We start from the raw sequence: 18,206 nt of genomic DNA on the forward strand, positions 1-18,206 counted from the left end.
GAAATTTGAAAAAGTTCAAAATACCAAAAATTGTGTTTAACCAATGTGTCACACGCGTGATTATTTTATTTTATCTTGCGTGTAAAATAAACTATTTAAACATTATTTTCTATATATTGTAAATTATTTCAAATTTCTCAAAATTTTGTGCAGAATTATGTTAAATAGTTATAGCGTATTAGAGTAAAAAATGCTGAAACAAAAGATGCATTCAAAGAATCACCTGTAATAATATTTATAAAAAAAGTCAAATCTAATACACTTATTTTATATATTGAACGTGTGAATTCGTGAGAGGAGAAGGAACAAAAACACGTGACACTGTCGTTTTACACTGATGAATAAAACGACGTCGTTTACAAGTCTTAATCAATCATCAGAGATCGGAGAAGAAGAAGACAAAGACAGAAATCGTTGTACGGAAACGAAGAAAACAACCACCACAAAATCCATGGCGGACTCTCGTATCAAACCTTTAGTCGATGCAATTCACGCTACTCCAACTAAGTGCGTCCTCTACCTCGCCGGCGGAGCCTCACAGGTCCACTCTCTCTCTCTCTCTCTCTCTCTCTCTCTCTCTCTCTCTCCAATTTCTCACGCGCCGCCGTATATGTAACTAAAACTAATCGAATTGAGTGACTGTTAATTAATAATCAGGCGATTGGGTATTTGCTATCGGTGCCTGGAGCTTCCAATACAGTTCTCGAAACTGTAGTCCCTTACTCTCGGATGTCCTTGATTCAGTTACTTGGGAAGGTGAAACGACGTCGTTTTAAGTCTTCGTATTCATTTTCTTTTACTGAAGATTCTGATTTTATAATGTGAATTTGCAGATTCCAACCCAGTTTTGTAGCCAGAATACTGCTGAAGAAATGGCTTTGATGGCTTATAATCGCGCTCTCAAGCTCTCCCCACCAGGTTCTTAAACATTATTCCATATTTTTTTCGATAAAATCTGTAAAATTTTCAAATGTAAAAACGTAATATAAACTGTATGAAAATTTTCAAAAAATTGGAGATTTTTTATTTTCATGACGATTTTGGATATAGTTACTGTAAATTTCCAGAAAATTCTGATTACGACAAAGATTCTGATATTCCAATTTATTGCTTGTTCAAAATGTAAGATTTAAACTTATTTTCGGTACTGTAAACTATTTAAAACTTATTTTCGGTACAACTATGTAGTTAGTATGTTGACACTATAATATTGATTCTGCAATAGGTTCTCCAGTTCTTGGTGTGGGTTTTACTGGTGCTTTAGCTAGCATGCCTCCAAAGCGTGGGGATCACAGGTATGGTTTATGTAAAATTCGGTTTGTGACAAGTTCATGTACATCTCAGTCAACATACACATGCATGAGAATGTTATCTTGATTGGATTGAATCTAGTGTTATTGCCTTGGCTTGTTTTTATGGTTTTGAAACTGTTTATCTGAACCCAACCCATGATGCATTTGTCAAGGCTTTGTTATATACGTATAGAAAGCAGTAAAATTAAGTACTTGATTTTGCCATTTTTCTTATTCTTTTTGTTCAGTTTGTATATTCATTGGTTAATTATTGACTGAGATGTATGTTAGTCTCATAGTCTGAAATGAAATGTTGCACAAAATATTAGCTTAATTTTCGGATTTTTTAGTTTTTGACTAGCTATTTACCCTGTTGTTTAAACTATTAACAGGTTTTACTTGTCAACAAGAACATCTGACCGGCTTTGTATATCGACAGTTACCTTTACTAAGGTGATTGTACGATCATTCTTGCTCTATCTTTTTATGCAATCCATACTTGAACAAGTAGAATTGCGAAGTGTAACTTGGCTCAGCTATTGTGTTTCTCATCTTTTTAGGGTTTGCGAACCAGAGAGCAAGAAGATCATCTGTCAAGTCAAATTTTTCTGAAGGTATGTGTGTTACACTTAAACATGATTTCTAATGATTAGGCTGTTTGTATAAAATTCATAAAAAAATATAAATCTGAAAATCTTATATTTTGACAATGTTTCTCATGTGGCTATGTTATAATGTTGTTGCTTACAGGCAATTGCAAATGCATGCAAAGTACCAGGAACATTTGTCCCAGATTTAATAGAATCTGATGTATCTGATGAACAAGAAAGAGAGTTCAGTGAAGATCAAGAGCTAGAGCAACTTATAAATGGGGAAATAAGCTTCAAGGTTTATCCATTTTCAAAAGGTATGATTTAGTCCTTGGTTTCAACCAAACCAATGTACATATATGATATATTAGCGAAAAAACTGGAAGAAAATTCTTAGTTCTATGATTTGATCAATAGCTGAATGATTTACTGGGAAAACAACCTTACACAAAACACGCATCACCAGTAATCAAAAGCAGAAAGTAATCCATATCAATCCTTCATCAGTGTGCATCTACATATAATCATGTACTGGATTACCATCTCTTGTCGCAGATAACTCAAACGGAGAAAGAAGGATAATATTACCCGGTTCTTTCAATCCACTGCATGAAGGTCACCTCAAGCTTTTGGAAGTTGCTACCAGGTACGTATGAATTTGTTTTCAAGCTCAAATTCTTTTGATCTTCAGAATCTCAATTTCTATCTTCGAAATAATAAAACAGAGTTTTAGTATCTTAACACTTCTGAAGTAAGGAGGATTAATGTAGTAATGCATGTCCAAGACATTTAACCTCTGAAAATATTAGTGAGTGGTTAATTATTCTCATGCAGCATATGTGGAGGTGGATATCCATGCTTTGAAATATCAGCAATCAATGCTGACAAACCCCCACTTTCAATATCTCAAATCAAAGATCGTGTTAAGCAGTTTGAAAAGGCTGGTGAGTCTAGTTGTGTTTCTTCCATCTTGGTCCTACAACATGCCGTTTATTGTGACCTTTAGTTTCTTTGGCATGACAATATAGTGCGTTGACTATACCTTAGTAGCTTTGCACTTAAGCTAATCCCAATCCTTCTGTCATACTCTGCATATTTTATAATTGAACCTTTTTTTAAGTGAGCTCAGCTTCTTATTTTAGTTTACATGTATTAATTTAATTCTCTTTGTGTGTCAGGTAAGACGATAATCTTATCTAATCAACCTTATTTTTATAAGAAAGCTGAAATATTTCCAGGCAGTGCTTTCGTAATTGGCGCTGACACAGCAGCCAGGCTTATTAACGTATGGTCCTCTCAATACAATTAGTAAATTTTGCATCAGTTGTGGTCCCAAAAAAATATTATCAGCAACAAAATCATTCTATGAACTACAAATTATAATCATCATATCTGTTTTCTCATTTTCCAGCCCAAATACTATGATGGGGACTACAATAAGATGTTGATGATTCTTAATGGATGCAAAGCAACCGGCTGCACTTTTCTTGTGGGTGGTCGTAATGTAGATGGCGTTTTCAAGGTACTATTCTAAGCCTTGAAAATAACTACTTTGTGGGAAATTCCAATGCTTATTGTTGTACAATTCTATAGGTGCTTGATGATTTAGATATTCCAGAAGAGTTGAAAGACATGTTCATCACAATACCCGAAGAGAAATTTCGTATCGATATATCTTCCACAGAACTTAGGAAAAAGCTTGGAAAGCAATAGAGAAGTCCACTGTTTCTCGTTTACAAACATTTGATACTGAATAAAAGGACAATAAATTGACTAAGGAAGAAAATTGAAGCATATTTGAATTGAATTTTTTTGTTAATTGTGTGAAGATTTAGAGAAAGAAAGAACACAGATGTATTGGAATAAAAGATATTGAGAGTTAGTTACAGATCTTATTCTTTTGCTTGTACAGAGAGCATGGGTAGGATTGTCATTTTCAGGAATATATATATATGTGTGTGTATAAAATTGAAAATTGGATGAATCTTTTGTTACTTTGTATTTGTCTTTGTTATTCTATACTCTTTTAGATGTAGTTTCCTAAATCAACTTGGCATAGAGTATATGGACCATGTGTAATGGTACTTTGTCTTTGTAACTTTTTTATCATACTTTTCTTATGTAATGGAATTTTTTATCATTATAATGTTGACATTTATATATATTAATATTATTATTCCAAAGATGGGTAGGTTGTAAACAATGGTAGCACCCTACCCTTGTAATTAGGTGTGACATATGTATTGACTAGACATTGATTTTTTTAATACAAGAGGTCATTATTGCCATAAACAAAAGAGCAATGTCAAAAAATATCTATGATGTCTAGCATTCTTTTCGTTGTCATCCTGTTATTAATGCAATCAAGTGTTAGATTTTATATAATTTAATATAATAATTTTCAAAGAAGATCATTAACTAATCACGGGATGTCACCTTTAGAAATCTTAAGCACTACTAATGCATAATAATAATGCTCTAAACAAAAATTATTTAAGAAAATAATAACAAAATTACTCCATATACTATTTTTTAACTTTTTTTTTATTTACGATTTGGGTTGCTATAGTGATTTCTTCGGTAGTTTCTATGTGGGTTGCTATACGGATTTTGGTTGCGATTTATGTTGCTCCGTTAGTTGCTATAGGGGTTTCTGTGTGGAATTTCGTGAAAAAAAAAAAAAACTATTTTAAAGGGTTAAAATGAAAAAATTCCAAAATAATATTACTTTACTTACACTATATTTGGTAAGGTAGACAAAGGTGGAGGGGTTGATGAATTCTTCCCTTTGACAAGAGGAAGAGGAGAGAGGAGGGAAACACAATCCCTTGAAATACACAAATTTCAATTCTTTCAAATATAGTAGATTTCAAGAAAACCCATTTAAAATGTCTCTTGTACCCTATAAAAATAATATATAATTGTATTAAAAATGATAAGATAGTAATTTTAATATTTATTTTACATATTTCTAACTTTACTCTTAATACGAATCAACAGAAAGTAAAACGACCAATTATACTCTCCATCCCTCTTACCTCTATTTCTTTTCGAAATTCTCTCCAATCATACTCTCCTTCATTCTTACGAAACATATCCTTAAAGCAATGATGCATGTCTCGATTCAAACTCACAACTCGAATCACGTGATTGCTCGGTATTTACACGAGTCTCAACTAATACCGAGCAATCACATCACATAGTTCGAATTATGGGTTTCAATCATAATCAAACACTTCATTTTAATATTTGAATCATATATAACTCGTTCTTTTTTCTTTCTTTTAAACTATTTTCATTATTTGCTAAGCACAATTAGTACTGCAATCATGTATATTAGAGCTCAAACTGACTGAATTAAACAGTGTTATAGATTGTATTGTAAGTTATTAACAGTTACATCAATAATAACTAACTTATCCACACAAAAAAACCAGTTGGGCAGTTCATATATTTTTTTTATTATGAACTGTAAATTCTGAAATATATAATTTTCTATGTATATATATATATAAATATATATATATATATATATATAAAAATATAACTAACAGAAGAGAAACAACGTAACCGAATCTTTAACCGCCGCAACCGCCACCACAACCACCGCCACCGCAGCCAGCACCTCCGCAGCCACCGCTGCCGTAAGTATTACCGGAATCTTTTCCTTCTTTAGAGGGTCCATCGGCACAGACGAAGACCAGAGCCGATATGAGAGCCAGAGTCATCAAAAGAGCCAATAATACTGTTACGAAGCCGGCTAAGCTCCCTGTTGAGCCGAAGCCGATCTCTTTCAAAACTCTCACCATTGATATATAATCTCTCTCTATATTTTCTCTTTGGATCACTAAATCTTGTTCCTTATATATATATATTATGAAAGTGAAATGATAAGGCTCTTTCCTTTCACAGCTGACTATTCTAAACTAATTGTAATTTAATTAAATTAATTAATTAATGATTATATAAAAAATGTGAGAGTATTAAGTTTTAAGTATTATTAACTAGGGGAAGTGGCTAATATGATTCTTCTTTGAGGATTGAAGTCAAAGTCAAGAATAATTTTATATTCATGTAATAACCAATTATGATGAGCCACATAATATTTAAGCATTGGTATTAGGGCCTAGTGCATTCTAGACTTGTCGTTTTGTGATTGGTTAACGATACTATTTAAAAATTATTACATTAAATTATATAGAACCCGATACTTAATTGGACTAATAACGATATTGACATGTTGTAGGAGGGCGCTAGGCACTACTGGTATATTTTAGTATTTCTCTTTTGGTAACAATATAATTAGATCATTGCTATGACATCTTATAATTAGTTAGTTGTTCTCTATAATCTTTATTAAATTAAAATAAGAAGAACCCAATATTGAATTACATCAATAGCAATATTACATCTCATAAGGGTACCCTTTAGCATTTCTCATATAATTAAGGCACCAATGTGTTTAGCACTACTAATAGGTGGCGCCTTACATTGGAAAATTTGACTAATTAGGCATTTATTGGGTCAAAATTGTTTTTCTATAATCAATATTAGTAAAATAGGTCATTTTTTCTTAAAACCCCATTCTACCCCTCCCATTTGAACATCTCTCTCTGTGTGTGTGTGTAAACACGCACACGGAGGAGCAAACAATCAGACCACCTTGACCTTGTGACCACATATCTTCGTCAAAGGTAATCCCTAATTTTTTTCATGAATTTTTAACTGTAATCGTTTTATTTTATTTTTCATGATTTAGGGTTAAAGCAATTATATTTAGGGTTAAGTCTGTATTTTTAGGGGAAAATATGTAATTTTTGAGAGTTTTAGGCTCAAATCTGTGTTTTGGGGGGGGGGGGGGGGGGGGGGGGGGATTTGCGATTTTCGCCTGGTTCGATGCAGGTATGATGTAGGCCCAATATAGGGCCCGATGGTAGGTTAATGTTAGAGGGGTTTAAGGTTGAAGAAGATAGCTCGATAGGTTCGATATAGGGCCCAATAGTAGCCCGATGATCCTCATAATTTTAATTTTTATTGTGAAACAATGGGTCTGATATCAACGAGACAATATCAGACCTATTGGGCCTTATATCGAGCCCATCGTGTCATAATAAAACTTAAAATTATGAGGACTATCGGGCCCTATATCAGACCTATCGGGCTATCTTCTTCAACCTTCAACCCCTTCAGCATTAAACTACCATCGGGCCCTATATCAGACCTGCATTGGGCTAGGCAAAAATCGCAAATTCTTTCCCAAAACACAGATCCGAGCCTAAAAATCTCAAAAATCACATATTCTCTACTAAAAACACAGACATAACCCTAAATCTAATTGCTTTAATTCTAAATCATTAAAAAATTAGGGATTACCTTTGACGAAGATATTGTTGGTGTTGGGTGGTGGTTGCGGTGGTTCGTGGGTCGTGTGGTCGCGAAGTCAAGGTGGTTCGTGAGTCGTGGATCGTGTGGGTGGTCCAATTGTGTGTTCCTCCATGGGTGTGTTTACAGAGAAAGAGAAAATAATTTTAACTTAATAAATGTGTAATTAATAAAAAAATTCTCTTTATATTTCATTCGCAATATTTTATAAAAATTGTTATGTTAAATTATATAAAATTCAATCAAAGTTGATATGCAAAGGTGGGAAATGGTATTATATGCAACGACATTGAAAATTAAAGTTCATATGGGGAGAGACGACTTAGTCTAAATCTTATCTTTTTCAATTTTTCAATTTTTTCTTTTTCTTCAAGGCAAGCTTCATATTCACAAAAAAATAAATTAAAAAAAGAAATAGAAAAATTGTGGAAATGACTTGGAAAGTGGAACTAGTTTATTACGGATTAAGTTACAAAGAGATCCAATCCAAGCAAGTTAGATAGATTATACTTTATTTATTAAGGCTCTTTGGATTTGATGTGCTCATGTACACTAAAAAGTGTTTGGTTAACTAGTTTTTAAATACTTAATTAATATATGATTATATATGTGGTTAAGAATCTACACATACATGAGGGGACATTTGCCCCTTCAAATTAATTTTGTTATTTTATTTTTTTTAGTTATTTAGAGTGATAATACTCAATTTTTTAGGTAAATTTTTACAATATTATGTTTTTTTTTTGTTTTATTTATAACTTTACGATTTAAAATTTTTAATTACAAAAATATGCCTATAATGTTTTAAAGTTACAAAAATACATTTTGTTCAGTAAAAAGTAAAAATAAAAATAAAAACTGAAAAATAATAAGAAATTAACTTCACGACAACTATAAATCATCTATAAAACACCAAAAAAAAACTAAAAAAATAATTTCATGACAATTATAAATAAATTTAAAAAACCACAAAAGTAGTTTATTATTTTTAGTGAAGATGTATTTTTGTAGAGAGAACTAAGAACAAGATATTTTAGGATAAAGAGTTCCCTAATGTAAAGAGATTTGTGCAAAATGTTAAACAAGTTGTTTGTATTAGAATTAAAGTCTTAGACATAAAGAAAATAATTTGTTTAATTTGTATAGTCTGTTTAAGCAAAAATCTTTGTACATATTGTTGAGGATGGAATATACATGTACTTGTTTACCAAAAAATCATAATGGTACTATAATAAATAAAAAACGTAAAATTTATTGTGAGCTAAATTTGACACAATACTATATCTTGTATCAAATTTGGCACAATTTTTAACATGCGTTAAATTTGATACATTTTTTATTTGACTACTAGAGGAGGAGAGAGTCGAACTAGACGCTAAGTTTAGGCTGAAAATCGGAACCAATGAAAGGCGCTGTGAATTTATCTAAACAAGCCATTCGGATTCTTTCGGGTGTAGCTGGATTATCAAGAGGGAACCAGTCAGTGTTCCCCACTTCTGCTCTTGAAGCTGCAATGGCATCTTTGATTGCAAAGAACACTGCTGATGCTAGAAAGAATGGGGGCTCTCCAACAGCTTTAGATGAATGGATTGCTTTTACATTTGGATGTCCCTACAATACAATACACAACTCAGAAATCAGTGTATGCAATTGCAAGCTATCCAAATCAGAGTAAGTTATGAGTTTAGGTCCATTGATGGAATAACTTTTCATTGCTAACAAATAAACTCAGCAATGTAAAACATGAAAGAGTGAGCAAATCATGTACTAAATCATGTCCTGCATTTTTTTGACCGTTAAAAGAGTAAGCAAATTATGAACTAAATCATACTTCCCAAACTTTGATATATACCAAATCATGTTTCTCGAACTTTAACTTATACTAAATCATGTCCCCTGAGTTTCATTTCCTTATTAAAATTAGACAAAAGTCTTTAAATCCAACAATCTCAATAGTTCATGGGAGATTTTTAACAGCCTTAAAAAGTTCAGGAAACATGATTTGGTATATGTCAAAATTCGGGAGACAAAAATCCTAATTAGCCTTTCTTTTATTCTACATGCAAGGTATTCGCGTTCTATTATAATTTTGTGTTTCATTAAGAGAGAGAGAGAGAGCATACCTTCAAGAGTGAAACATTGAATTTGAATGGAACATCATTTAGAGAAGGAATTTTGTAACTCCCAGGGCCACATGTGTATAGATGACCTGGGAGTATCCACTTATGAGCTGGATCTCCCCATTTCAGTTCTTCTAATGCCACCCAACCCAAACCTTGCATGAAAGCTCCTTCAATCTGCATTTTCAAGTATATCATTCCTTTATGTTTGCTTAATCTAATTCTAGATTTGCTTGCAAGTGTCAGAATAGTAGGATATGAAAATGATGATATGATATGTTGTTAATAGAGATGGAGATTTATACTGCCCCGCCGCTAAAGGGGTGGCTTGGCGGTTAATGGGTCGGTGGTGGAGGTGATTTCAATACCGAAGCGAGGATAGGGCGGGGTCGGAGATAATACTATCCGTACCATATTCAATAGATATATATATAGTTTCCTTTCATTTTTTAATTTAAAAGTTTTTTCAATTATTTTAAATTATTATATATTTTTTCCATGTTATTTTAATGGATACCCGATAGATTTCCCATAACTGGTAGTTATTTCCTTACTCTGAATCTGTTAGTTATTAGATGGGGATGAGGCGGGGATAGGGGCATAAATAAGTAGCGGGAATGGGGTTGGGGATTGTATTCTCCGTACATTAACTGTCCAATTTCCATCTCTAGTTGCTAAGGGAAAGGCAGATACATACCTGCCCAACATCAATGGCTGGGTTGAGAGAATATCCAAGGTCCAAAATAATGTTTGTCACTCTAGTGTGAAAATCCCCAGTCAATGTGTCAATTTCAACCTCTGAGAATGCTGCCCCATATGTGAAGTACCGGAATGGGTTCCCTTTACCAGTCACCCAGTCAAAGTCGATGTCTGGTGTAATGTAAAATCCATGAGCAGATAGGTCTATTCTAGCCACATAGCACGCATTGGCAAGCTGAAGATTATAACAAATCACAAAGTGTGAACATTCTTCGACTGATCTGCGAAACAGAAATACAAGGCAATAATAGTACCTCGGCAAAAGAGCTGAAATTGTTCTGTGAAGCTATGGGCTCCATACGCGCCTTAATTTGCTCACAGGCATCCAAAACTGCAGCTCCATAGATATCTGAACTTGCAGAAGCGGCCGTGGGTGATGAATTGGGAACCTTATTAGAGAACAAACACAAAACACATTAACACAACAATATCACAGCTTATCAAAGAAATATACTCAAATCAGTTTTGTTGTGTTTGGTCATCAAGTGAGGTTGTTTCTCTTTTTAAACAGTTCCTAACTGTTTTAACTAACTGTCGGTTATAGCCAACTCTTTCTATATCATTTGGTATTAGTTTTTAGAGAGATCATTACAAGTAGAGTGAGCTAGTTCATTCAGAGAGAAAAGAAGAGCGAAAGAGTGTTGTAATTGAAGCAAAGCTTCATTGAGAGATTGTGTCCGAGAATACATTTGTGTACAACAGCTTGTAATCGATTCTTTCTAGCTCAATAACAATCTAAAGCCACTGGGGCTGTTCTGACCGAGGAGTAGGCAGGTGATACTACAATCACTCTGTTCGAACCTCGTATGTTCAGTTCTACATGTGTTTAAGTTTTAGTTCACATCTAATTCTTGATCAAGTTATTGATCACAACAAGTTTCAAGGAAAATGCAAAACATTTAAACAATGCAATGTATTGCCCATTACCTTATCAGTACTTGTTTCTGATATAAAGACAGAACTGAGAGGGATATTGAAGGCAGAAGCAGCAACCTGAGCAATTTTAGTGTGTAAACCTTGTCCCATTTCAACACCCCCATGTGTAACTAAAACCGTTCCATCGGTGTAAACATGAACAAGAGCACCTGCCTTTACTCATTAAGGAAAACAAAGTTAATAATCAACTACATCTGCTTGAACCTTTAGAATGATAATGACACTCAACCCTACCTGATTCATAAGCTTTAAAGTAAAAGATATGCCAAATTTTGTAGGTATCATGGAGATACCACGCTTCTTCCACCGATTTTGACTATTAAATTGATCAACTTCTTTGCGAGCTTCTGAAAAGAGACAAGATAACTTGAGCTCATTCCAGACCTGGGACAAAGTACTGTGTTCAATCTTTTGGCCGTAATGTAAAACTGATCCTTCGCCTTGAAAATTAATTTCCTAGAAAAATATTGAAGTTAGAAAATCAATGATGCAGGAAAACCACAACAGAGATTGTAGTGCTAACGAATTTCCTAGGCAAAGAAACTCTAGTCTGAAACTACTACATAACTTACTCTAATTTCCTCTGGACTTCTTTTGAGCTCTGCAGCGATTCTTTGAATCCAATTCTCGGTTATAATCATTCCCTGAGGACCACCAAATCCTCTAAAGGCAGTGTTACTAGTGATATTAGTGAAACACACTCTTCCCATAATCCTTACATTTGGTATCTCATAAACATTATCAGAGTGAAACATAGCACGCTCAAGCACGGCAAGAGACAAGTCTAATGAGTTTCCAGCATTATTATAGATTTGAAGATCCAAAGCCAGCACTTTCCCATCAGTTGTGAATCCAACCTGAGCCACCAAAGTAAATTTCCACAATCATTCCAATAGATAAGAAGTAAACAGCTCAAGGAAATGTAAAAGCAAACCATAATAAGCAAAATATTCATAGAAAGACCATGCTTTGAACAAGATGAAAATAAATGAATTATGAATCGATAGTGAGAACATGAATGAACCTTGTATTTCCCAAGAAAGCTATGCCGTTGCCCAGATACCATCATGTCTATATCGCGATCTAGTGTTATTTTAACTGGACGATTCAATAGATATGCAGGGATTGCAGCTGCAGCAGCAATGAAAGCAGATCTTGTCTCCTTCCCACCAAAACCACCACCGATACGCTTTGTTTTACAAACTACTTTTGACATTGGAATGCCAAGAACATGGGAAACATATTTCTGATGCTTTTGTGGGGCCTGCACAGTGATAATTGATAATTACAATCTGAATATTCAATTTCAACTGAGCCTAAGGAAAACTAGCTCAATTTACATACAAGTTGATTCAGATTGCTAATCATATCAGTTAATAAATGGGATATCACATACTTGTGTTGATGAAACCATATGAACTTCATTACCGCCATCTATTGTCCAAACTACACTACTATTCGGCTCCAAGTAAAAGTGTTCCTGTCCTCCAACATGAACATCCCCCTCTATAACCTTATCGCATTTCCCTGATTGGAAACATAGATCAACATCCCCTTTCTTCATCCACTTCTCTGTATTAGGATGGAAACTTTTAGCATTGATGGCATCTTCAATCGATAAAATTGCTGGAAGCTCTGCATACTCAACATGAACCTTTCTTGCCGCTAACTTTGCATTTTCATGCGTATCAGCAACAACAACTCCTATAGGCTGTATTTAAATAAACAAAGCCTCTTATTAGCATCAGTGAGAGCTAGAGTATGAATATCAGAAAATGCTTGTTGCCAATTGTGTTTGTTGAAACATTTCTGGCAATCAAGGAAATATAGAACATTACTTTTGGTTGGTTTTCCATCTAAGAAGAAATTGAAGAATTCATATCAATTAAAAGCTAATCATACCTGACCAACACAAGTTACAAATTCTGAAGCAAATAATTCCTCATCAGGAATAACTGGTCCAATCTTATTATCACCTGGAACATTGTTTGCAAAGTAAATTCCTACAAACCCAGGTGAAGATTTTGCTTCTGAATCGTCTATTGAAAGTATCCGAGCATGAGGTTTTTTGCTTAGTACTAAAGCAGCATGCAAACCATTAGGAGGTAATGTTGTGTCATCAGCATATTCAGCCTCCCCAGTAACCTGGTTAAAGTTCATATATGAAAATCATCGTGGAGCTTAAAAGCATAATGTTTCTACAATCTTCAACTAAAATTTCACTGGAAAGAAATAGAAAACAATGCAACTTTTACCATTGAAATACATACCTGGAGTCTAGCTGACATATGAATCTCAGGAGATCCCACAGCTGTTCCATGTTTTATGATCTCATAGTCTTGACTTCCTATAACGGTTGGTCGGGGAGATGATTCAACAGCAGATAGATGAGATAATGGAAAGCTCTTGGGAACACATTGTGTTGCATCCATTTGATGAGAAACCCATAGGAAAAATTTGAAAAAGAAGCTAAGAGTTAGTGATTTCCTAAACTCCACCATGCCACCAGGGGCATCATCCTTGATTAAAACATCCTTTTGTAAGACTCTTAAAGCATCCTGAAGTAGCTCTTGGTTCCAACTCTTTCCCATGAGATATTCTTTTGTTGTTCTTGCAGAAAGAGAGAGAGGAGCCACTCCACCATAAGCAATAGATGCATCTGAAACAATCCGATTTTCACCTTTGTCCTTGAAATAAACACGAAATCCAGCATTTACAATTGCAATATCATCCTCTCTTCGGTGAGCCTGCTTAAACTCTTTAACAAACTCAAAAGGTCTAGTCCATGGTAAGAACACTGACAACAAAATTTCATTCATTTCTAAATCCACCTTACGATAACCCAAAAAAAAGCTTTCTGCAGGAGTTGTTCTGATGATTCCTTTGCAATCAATAATTCGAAACTCTGCTCTAGCCACCATCCACAAAGGGTTCAAGTCAGATATTGGACTTGCAGTGCATATGTTCCCACCAACAGATGCAACATTTTTTATCTGTGTCCCAGCAAACCATTTTAATTGTTCAATAAAGGCCTTGCAAGATGTGGTTTCATGTGCAGCACGCTGTGCCACGACCTTTCTGAAAAATTTCATTAGTTCAGATAGTCTTACTGCTGCACCTATCTCTATACCACTGTCTGTTTCATTCAATGTATTGAGTTCAGGTACATGTGTAACACAAATCAATATCTTATACTGAATTCTTTTCAATCTCATCTCAATTCCCACTTCGGTATTACCTACCAAAATCTTAGCATCTGGAAGCAATGCTTTCAAATCCAGCAATTGTTGAAGTTTCAAGGGTCGAAACCACTTAAGCCCACCAAATCCGCTCAAACTCAAAGACTTTGATTTCCTCAACAAAAGTTCAGGAGGAAAAATTAATTCTTTGTCACTATAAGTGCTTCCATCTATTTCAGTAAACGATATAGGTTCATACCTCTCAGCAAAAGCAGTCCCTTGTCCGGCTGCACATTTGTCATTGCTTTCAACTTTTGATCTACATGAGCAAGGCTTTCCAGTAGAAGGGCAAATGAACTCATGTTCTTCAGGACTTCGAGAAGAAGATATATCTGTATATAGCTTGTCATCCGTTTTAGCAAAGACTCGAAATGCATCAACTATTGGCCTGTAACCTGTGCATCTACACAAGTTTCCCGCAAGGCATTCTTCAATCAGCTCCTCGGTAGGAGCTGTTTTACTTGATCTTAGCAATGCATACATAGACATAATAAACCCAGGTGTACAAAACCCACACTGTGAGCCATGAGACCGTGCTAATGATTCCTGTCGAACAAACCATAGAATAAGAATATGAATCTACCACAAGAAAAAACAAATAGTGAGAAATGAGAGCATAATATAAAGAAAATAGTACAGAAGAAGGTAATGTTACTTGAATGGGGTGCAGGCCAGTTTTGCGGTTTCCTACTCCTTCCACTGTGATAACATGCATCCCTTCGACTGAGTACAAAGGAGCCAAGCAAGCATTGATAGCATAGTGCCTATTGGTTTTTTCATCATACATTTGGCAGTTTATATTATGACTTGGGATAGGAAAGTAAGAAATGACAATTCATATTATCGTGTTATTTCGTGATACATGTAGCACAAAGACACAACAAAATCATTACTTCGCATCATCATAGGCATATCAAAACACGAACAAACAGTTAACACACGACATGACACGAATTACCCCACTCGGGCATTTGGCAAAAACACATCTTCTTAATATTACTTTGTTCATTCTTTTGACAATGCTTTGACTATCAAGTTTACTTGACACCTTATCTTGTTCATTTTTAGATATCTCATTAATTATCTGTTTAATGAATTATAAGGTATATATATTCCATTACAACATGTGTGTGTGTGGAGAAAAAGAGGAAGACTTACACACATTTCTTCAACTTCTCATCATAATAGGAAACCATAACAGTACAAGCTCCACAACCACCTTCACCACAGCCAAGCTTTGTTCCAGTCAAACCAATATCTTTATCACCAAAACCACAAAAAAAAGTAACAATAATGATCAAAAACCTTTTCAATACACAAAAATACAAAAAAAAAAGTAAATGGAAATTGTCAAAAATAAGCCTATCCCACAACAAGATTCCATACCTCTGAGGTACTCAAGAAGGGTGAGGTGAGCCAGCCCGTCAGGCAAAAGTCTTCGAAGTCCATTAACATAGAGAATTGCTTCCATTGAATCCTCTCCACCAATTTGTTCCAAAGATCCCATATTTTGATAAATTACCAGCTTTCTTCTTCTTTTTCTAAACTAATCAAGCTTATTCTTCTTTGAATGCCATTTGGTATACCTGCAAATGGCATTCAAAGATGTTGTTAGTTGCTCTAATATATACATTAGAAAAGTATTCTAAAAAGGAGCAACTTGTTTGCAAAAGAGACACCAACAAACATGATAATTCTTCTTGAATTGAGAAAAGTACTACTTAAATGTCATTAAGTAGTTGTTCCACAATATACTTGTCCATGATCTATATAACATAATTAAGTTTAATAAATATAAAAGTAAATAGCGGCATAAGTACTCAATGTTTATAAAATTACTCTGTTATTATCTTAAACAGGACACATATAAAGCCCAAATTCTAGATCATTGGGTCTAGATAGAAATATATAGTATTAGTTACTTCCAAATATTCTTTTAATAAATTCAATCAATACTGACGAAACTGGAAAAAAATTACAATTTTACAAATATTGAGTACTTATGCCGCTAAAAATAAATATTGAGTTTATGCCGCTTACAAACTTAAAACTTTAAATACTTATGTTTCTATTTACCCTAAATATAAACATGAATATATCAATACTTAGAAGCCTAAAATTTAAAGGATAAAACAAAGCTAATCTTGTAGTACAATAAGACCAAGATAAAGAAGTCAATATCCTACCTTTTTAAATACCAAAAACAAAGCAACAAGGGAAGTATACGCAGTAGTCAGTATTCCGGCCTCGTCCTCAGCCGAAATAGGCAGTTGATGTTGTTATGGTGGCTGAGTTTGCAGCCTCTGCAGTTAGAATTTATTAGTTTTTTTAAGAAAAAAAAAGAACTTGAGCAATGTGAATTATTGGTATTGGCAAAGAGAGAAGAGCCTTGCCTGATTAGGGTGTTCTTGATCTTTTCTTGAGCTGTGTTCATACAGAGAACCTAACAGTAATTAGAAACAGCATAAGAAAATAAAATTGATTAAAGCCATTAATTTTTTGAGTTCTTTTACAGCTTTAAAACAAATGCGTTATAAACTATGAAGACCTTCTTCAAGAGTTTAAACTTTTCATAATTAAATATAGGGTAAATAGCAGCATAAGTACCCAAAATTTTATGTTTGTAAACGACATAAACTAATGTTTATTTTTAGCGGCATAAGTACTCAATATTTGTAAAACTGTAATTTTTCTCTAATTTTGTCAGTACATACTCTATTATTGTCTTAAACACGGCACATATAAGGCCTAAATTCTTGATCATTGGTCTAGATAGAAATATGTAGTATCAATTACTTCCAAATATTCTTTTAATAAATTCAAAACAGAGTCTGTACTGATAAAATTGGAAGAAAATCACAGTTTTACAAACATTGGGTACTTATACCGCTTACAAACATAAAATTTTAGACACTTATGCTGCTATTTACACTTAAATATATAATAAACTCTGATTCAGGAAGTGTTAAGTTCTTCATAATTTTCCATACAACAATATGAATAACAAATACATATACATACACATACACAACAATTAAAAAAGAAAGATGAAAATCATTACTACCCATGTGAGCAAATTGGAAAATTATTCAAGAGACCAAAAATAAAAAGAATCGAATCCATATGCATCTGTTAAAACATATTATAAATCAATAAACAAATTAAATTGAAATTATCAAATCTACAATTTTAAAAAAATCAGACCCTTCTCATCAAAAACCCTCAAAATCTTATTGGGACCCGAATATGTAGAAACAAATACCTGGAGTAAGCTTAAACTGAATCTGTCTCTGCTTCAGAAATGAACAGTTGAGAAAGAATCGGAAAAAATAAGAAGAAAAGATCCTTTCTTTAACTATTGACAGAAAGAAACAAATTAGAAAAAGACAAAATAGTTGAAGTTTATATAAATTGTACAGAAAAGATAAGTTAAAAAAATGTGGAGATGACTTGGAAAGTGGAATGTTTGGTACACAGGCTTCCTTTACTCAGGAATGGAATACTAAGTCTAACCTGTGTTTGGTTTCTATTTTTATGTTTGGTATTACATTTTTATTTTTTTTTTAGCTGGGGATTCATTTTACTATGGGCTCAACATGGAGGTAATAACCACCTCTTGATAACACAAGCAGAGCATGGGTTGGGAGCAATGATATGTTTCATTGATATATATTTATGGTGATTTCAAGTTTTTTGAGCCAAGACATAATACATGGTTTTGGAAAATTCTACAATACATCCCCTTAAAATGGATATATTGATGCACCCCTATCTGTTTTAGCATTCGAAATAATTTTTTAGTTAATTTTTTTCTCATGGTCATGTACGTTATAGTTATTTAAGAAATCCTGCAAAATTTTAAGAAATTTGGAAAAGTTTAACACGCCG

General features: G+C 33.7%; 2 protein-coding genes across 3 annotated transcripts; one reads left to right on the forward strand and one right to left on the reverse strand.

Annotated features, from left to right (window-relative positions):
• Positions 1-269: 269 nt before the first annotated feature.
• On the forward strand, positions 270-4,025 carry LOC133033363 (uncharacterized). The gene is made up of 12 exons (XM_061108079.1): positions 270-541; positions 658-756; positions 834-918; positions 1,226-1,295; positions 1,685-1,745; positions 1,853-1,906; positions 2,043-2,199; positions 2,438-2,528; positions 2,717-2,826; positions 3,061-3,167; positions 3,294-3,404; positions 3,476-4,025. Exons 1-12 carry the CDS (start codon positions 338-340, stop codon positions 3,593-3,595), a joined length of 1,269 nt encoding a protein of 422 aa, XP_060964062.1. The 5' UTR covers positions 270-337; the 3' UTR covers positions 3,596-4,025.
• Positions 4,026-8,380: 4,355 nt separating this feature from the next.
• Positions 8,381-17,731, reverse strand: LOC115714805 (xanthine dehydrogenase 1). 2 transcript variants are annotated; one of them, XM_061108099.1, is made up of 17 exons: positions 17,581-17,715; positions 16,712-16,761; positions 16,505-16,621; positions 15,705-15,904; positions 15,477-15,576; positions 14,974-15,082; positions 13,350-14,864; positions 12,982-13,224; positions 12,476-12,790; positions 12,104-12,343; positions 11,652-11,936; positions 11,314-11,535; positions 11,071-11,232; positions 10,398-10,532; positions 10,082-10,318; positions 9,388-9,561; positions 8,381-8,875 (listed from the first exon to the last, which is right to left on the reverse strand). In XM_061108099.1, exons 4-17 carry the CDS (start codon positions 15,823-15,825, stop codon positions 8,633-8,635), a joined length of 4,101 nt encoding a protein of 1,366 aa, XP_060964082.1. In that variant the 5' UTR covers positions 15,826-15,904; positions 16,505-16,621; positions 16,712-16,761; positions 17,581-17,715; the 3' UTR covers positions 8,381-8,632. The 2 variants fall into 2 exon arrangements, with proteins under 2 accessions (XP_060964082.1, XP_030499422.1); XM_030643562.2 differs by lacking the exons at positions 16,505-16,621; positions 16,712-16,761 and having other exon boundaries at positions 17,581-17,731.
• Between the last annotated feature and the right edge of the window lie 475 nt (positions 17,732-18,206).

This window comes from Cannabis sativa, unplaced genomic scaffold (assembly GCF_029168945.1).
Source record: "Cannabis sativa cultivar Pink pepper isolate KNU-18-1 unplaced genomic scaffold, ASM2916894v1 Contig5, whole genome shotgun sequence".
NCBI classification, from domain to species: domain Eukaryota; kingdom Viridiplantae; phylum Streptophyta; class Magnoliopsida; order Rosales; family Cannabaceae; genus Cannabis; species Cannabis sativa.

Excerpts from the sequence above, each read along its gene's own strand:
- LOC133033363 (XM_061108079.1), top strand. The coding sequence starts at position 338 with ATGAATAAAACGACGTCGTTTACAAGTCTTAATCAATCATCAGAGATC. Across the intron at positions 1,296-1,684 it reads CCAAAGCGTGGGGATCACAG|GTTTTACTTGTCAACAAGAA; the intron begins GTATGGTTTATG and ends AACTATTAACAG. Across the intron at positions 1,907-2,042 it reads CAAGTCAAATTTTTCTGAAG|GCAATTGCAAATGCATGCAA; the intron begins GTATGTGTGTTA and ends TGTTGCTTACAG.
- LOC115714805 (XM_030643562.2), bottom strand. The coding sequence starts at position 15,825 with ATGGGATCTTTGGAACAAATTGGTGGAGAGGATTCAATGGAAGCAATT. Across the intron at positions 11,536-11,651 it reads GAAGTCCAGAGGAAATTAGA|GAAATTAATTTTCAAGGCGA; the intron begins GTAAGTTATGTA and ends ATATTTTTCTAG. Across the intron at positions 10,319-10,397 it reads ATTTCAGCTCTTTTGCCGAG|CTTGCCAATGCGTGCTATGT; the intron begins GTACTATTATTG and ends TATAATCTTCAG.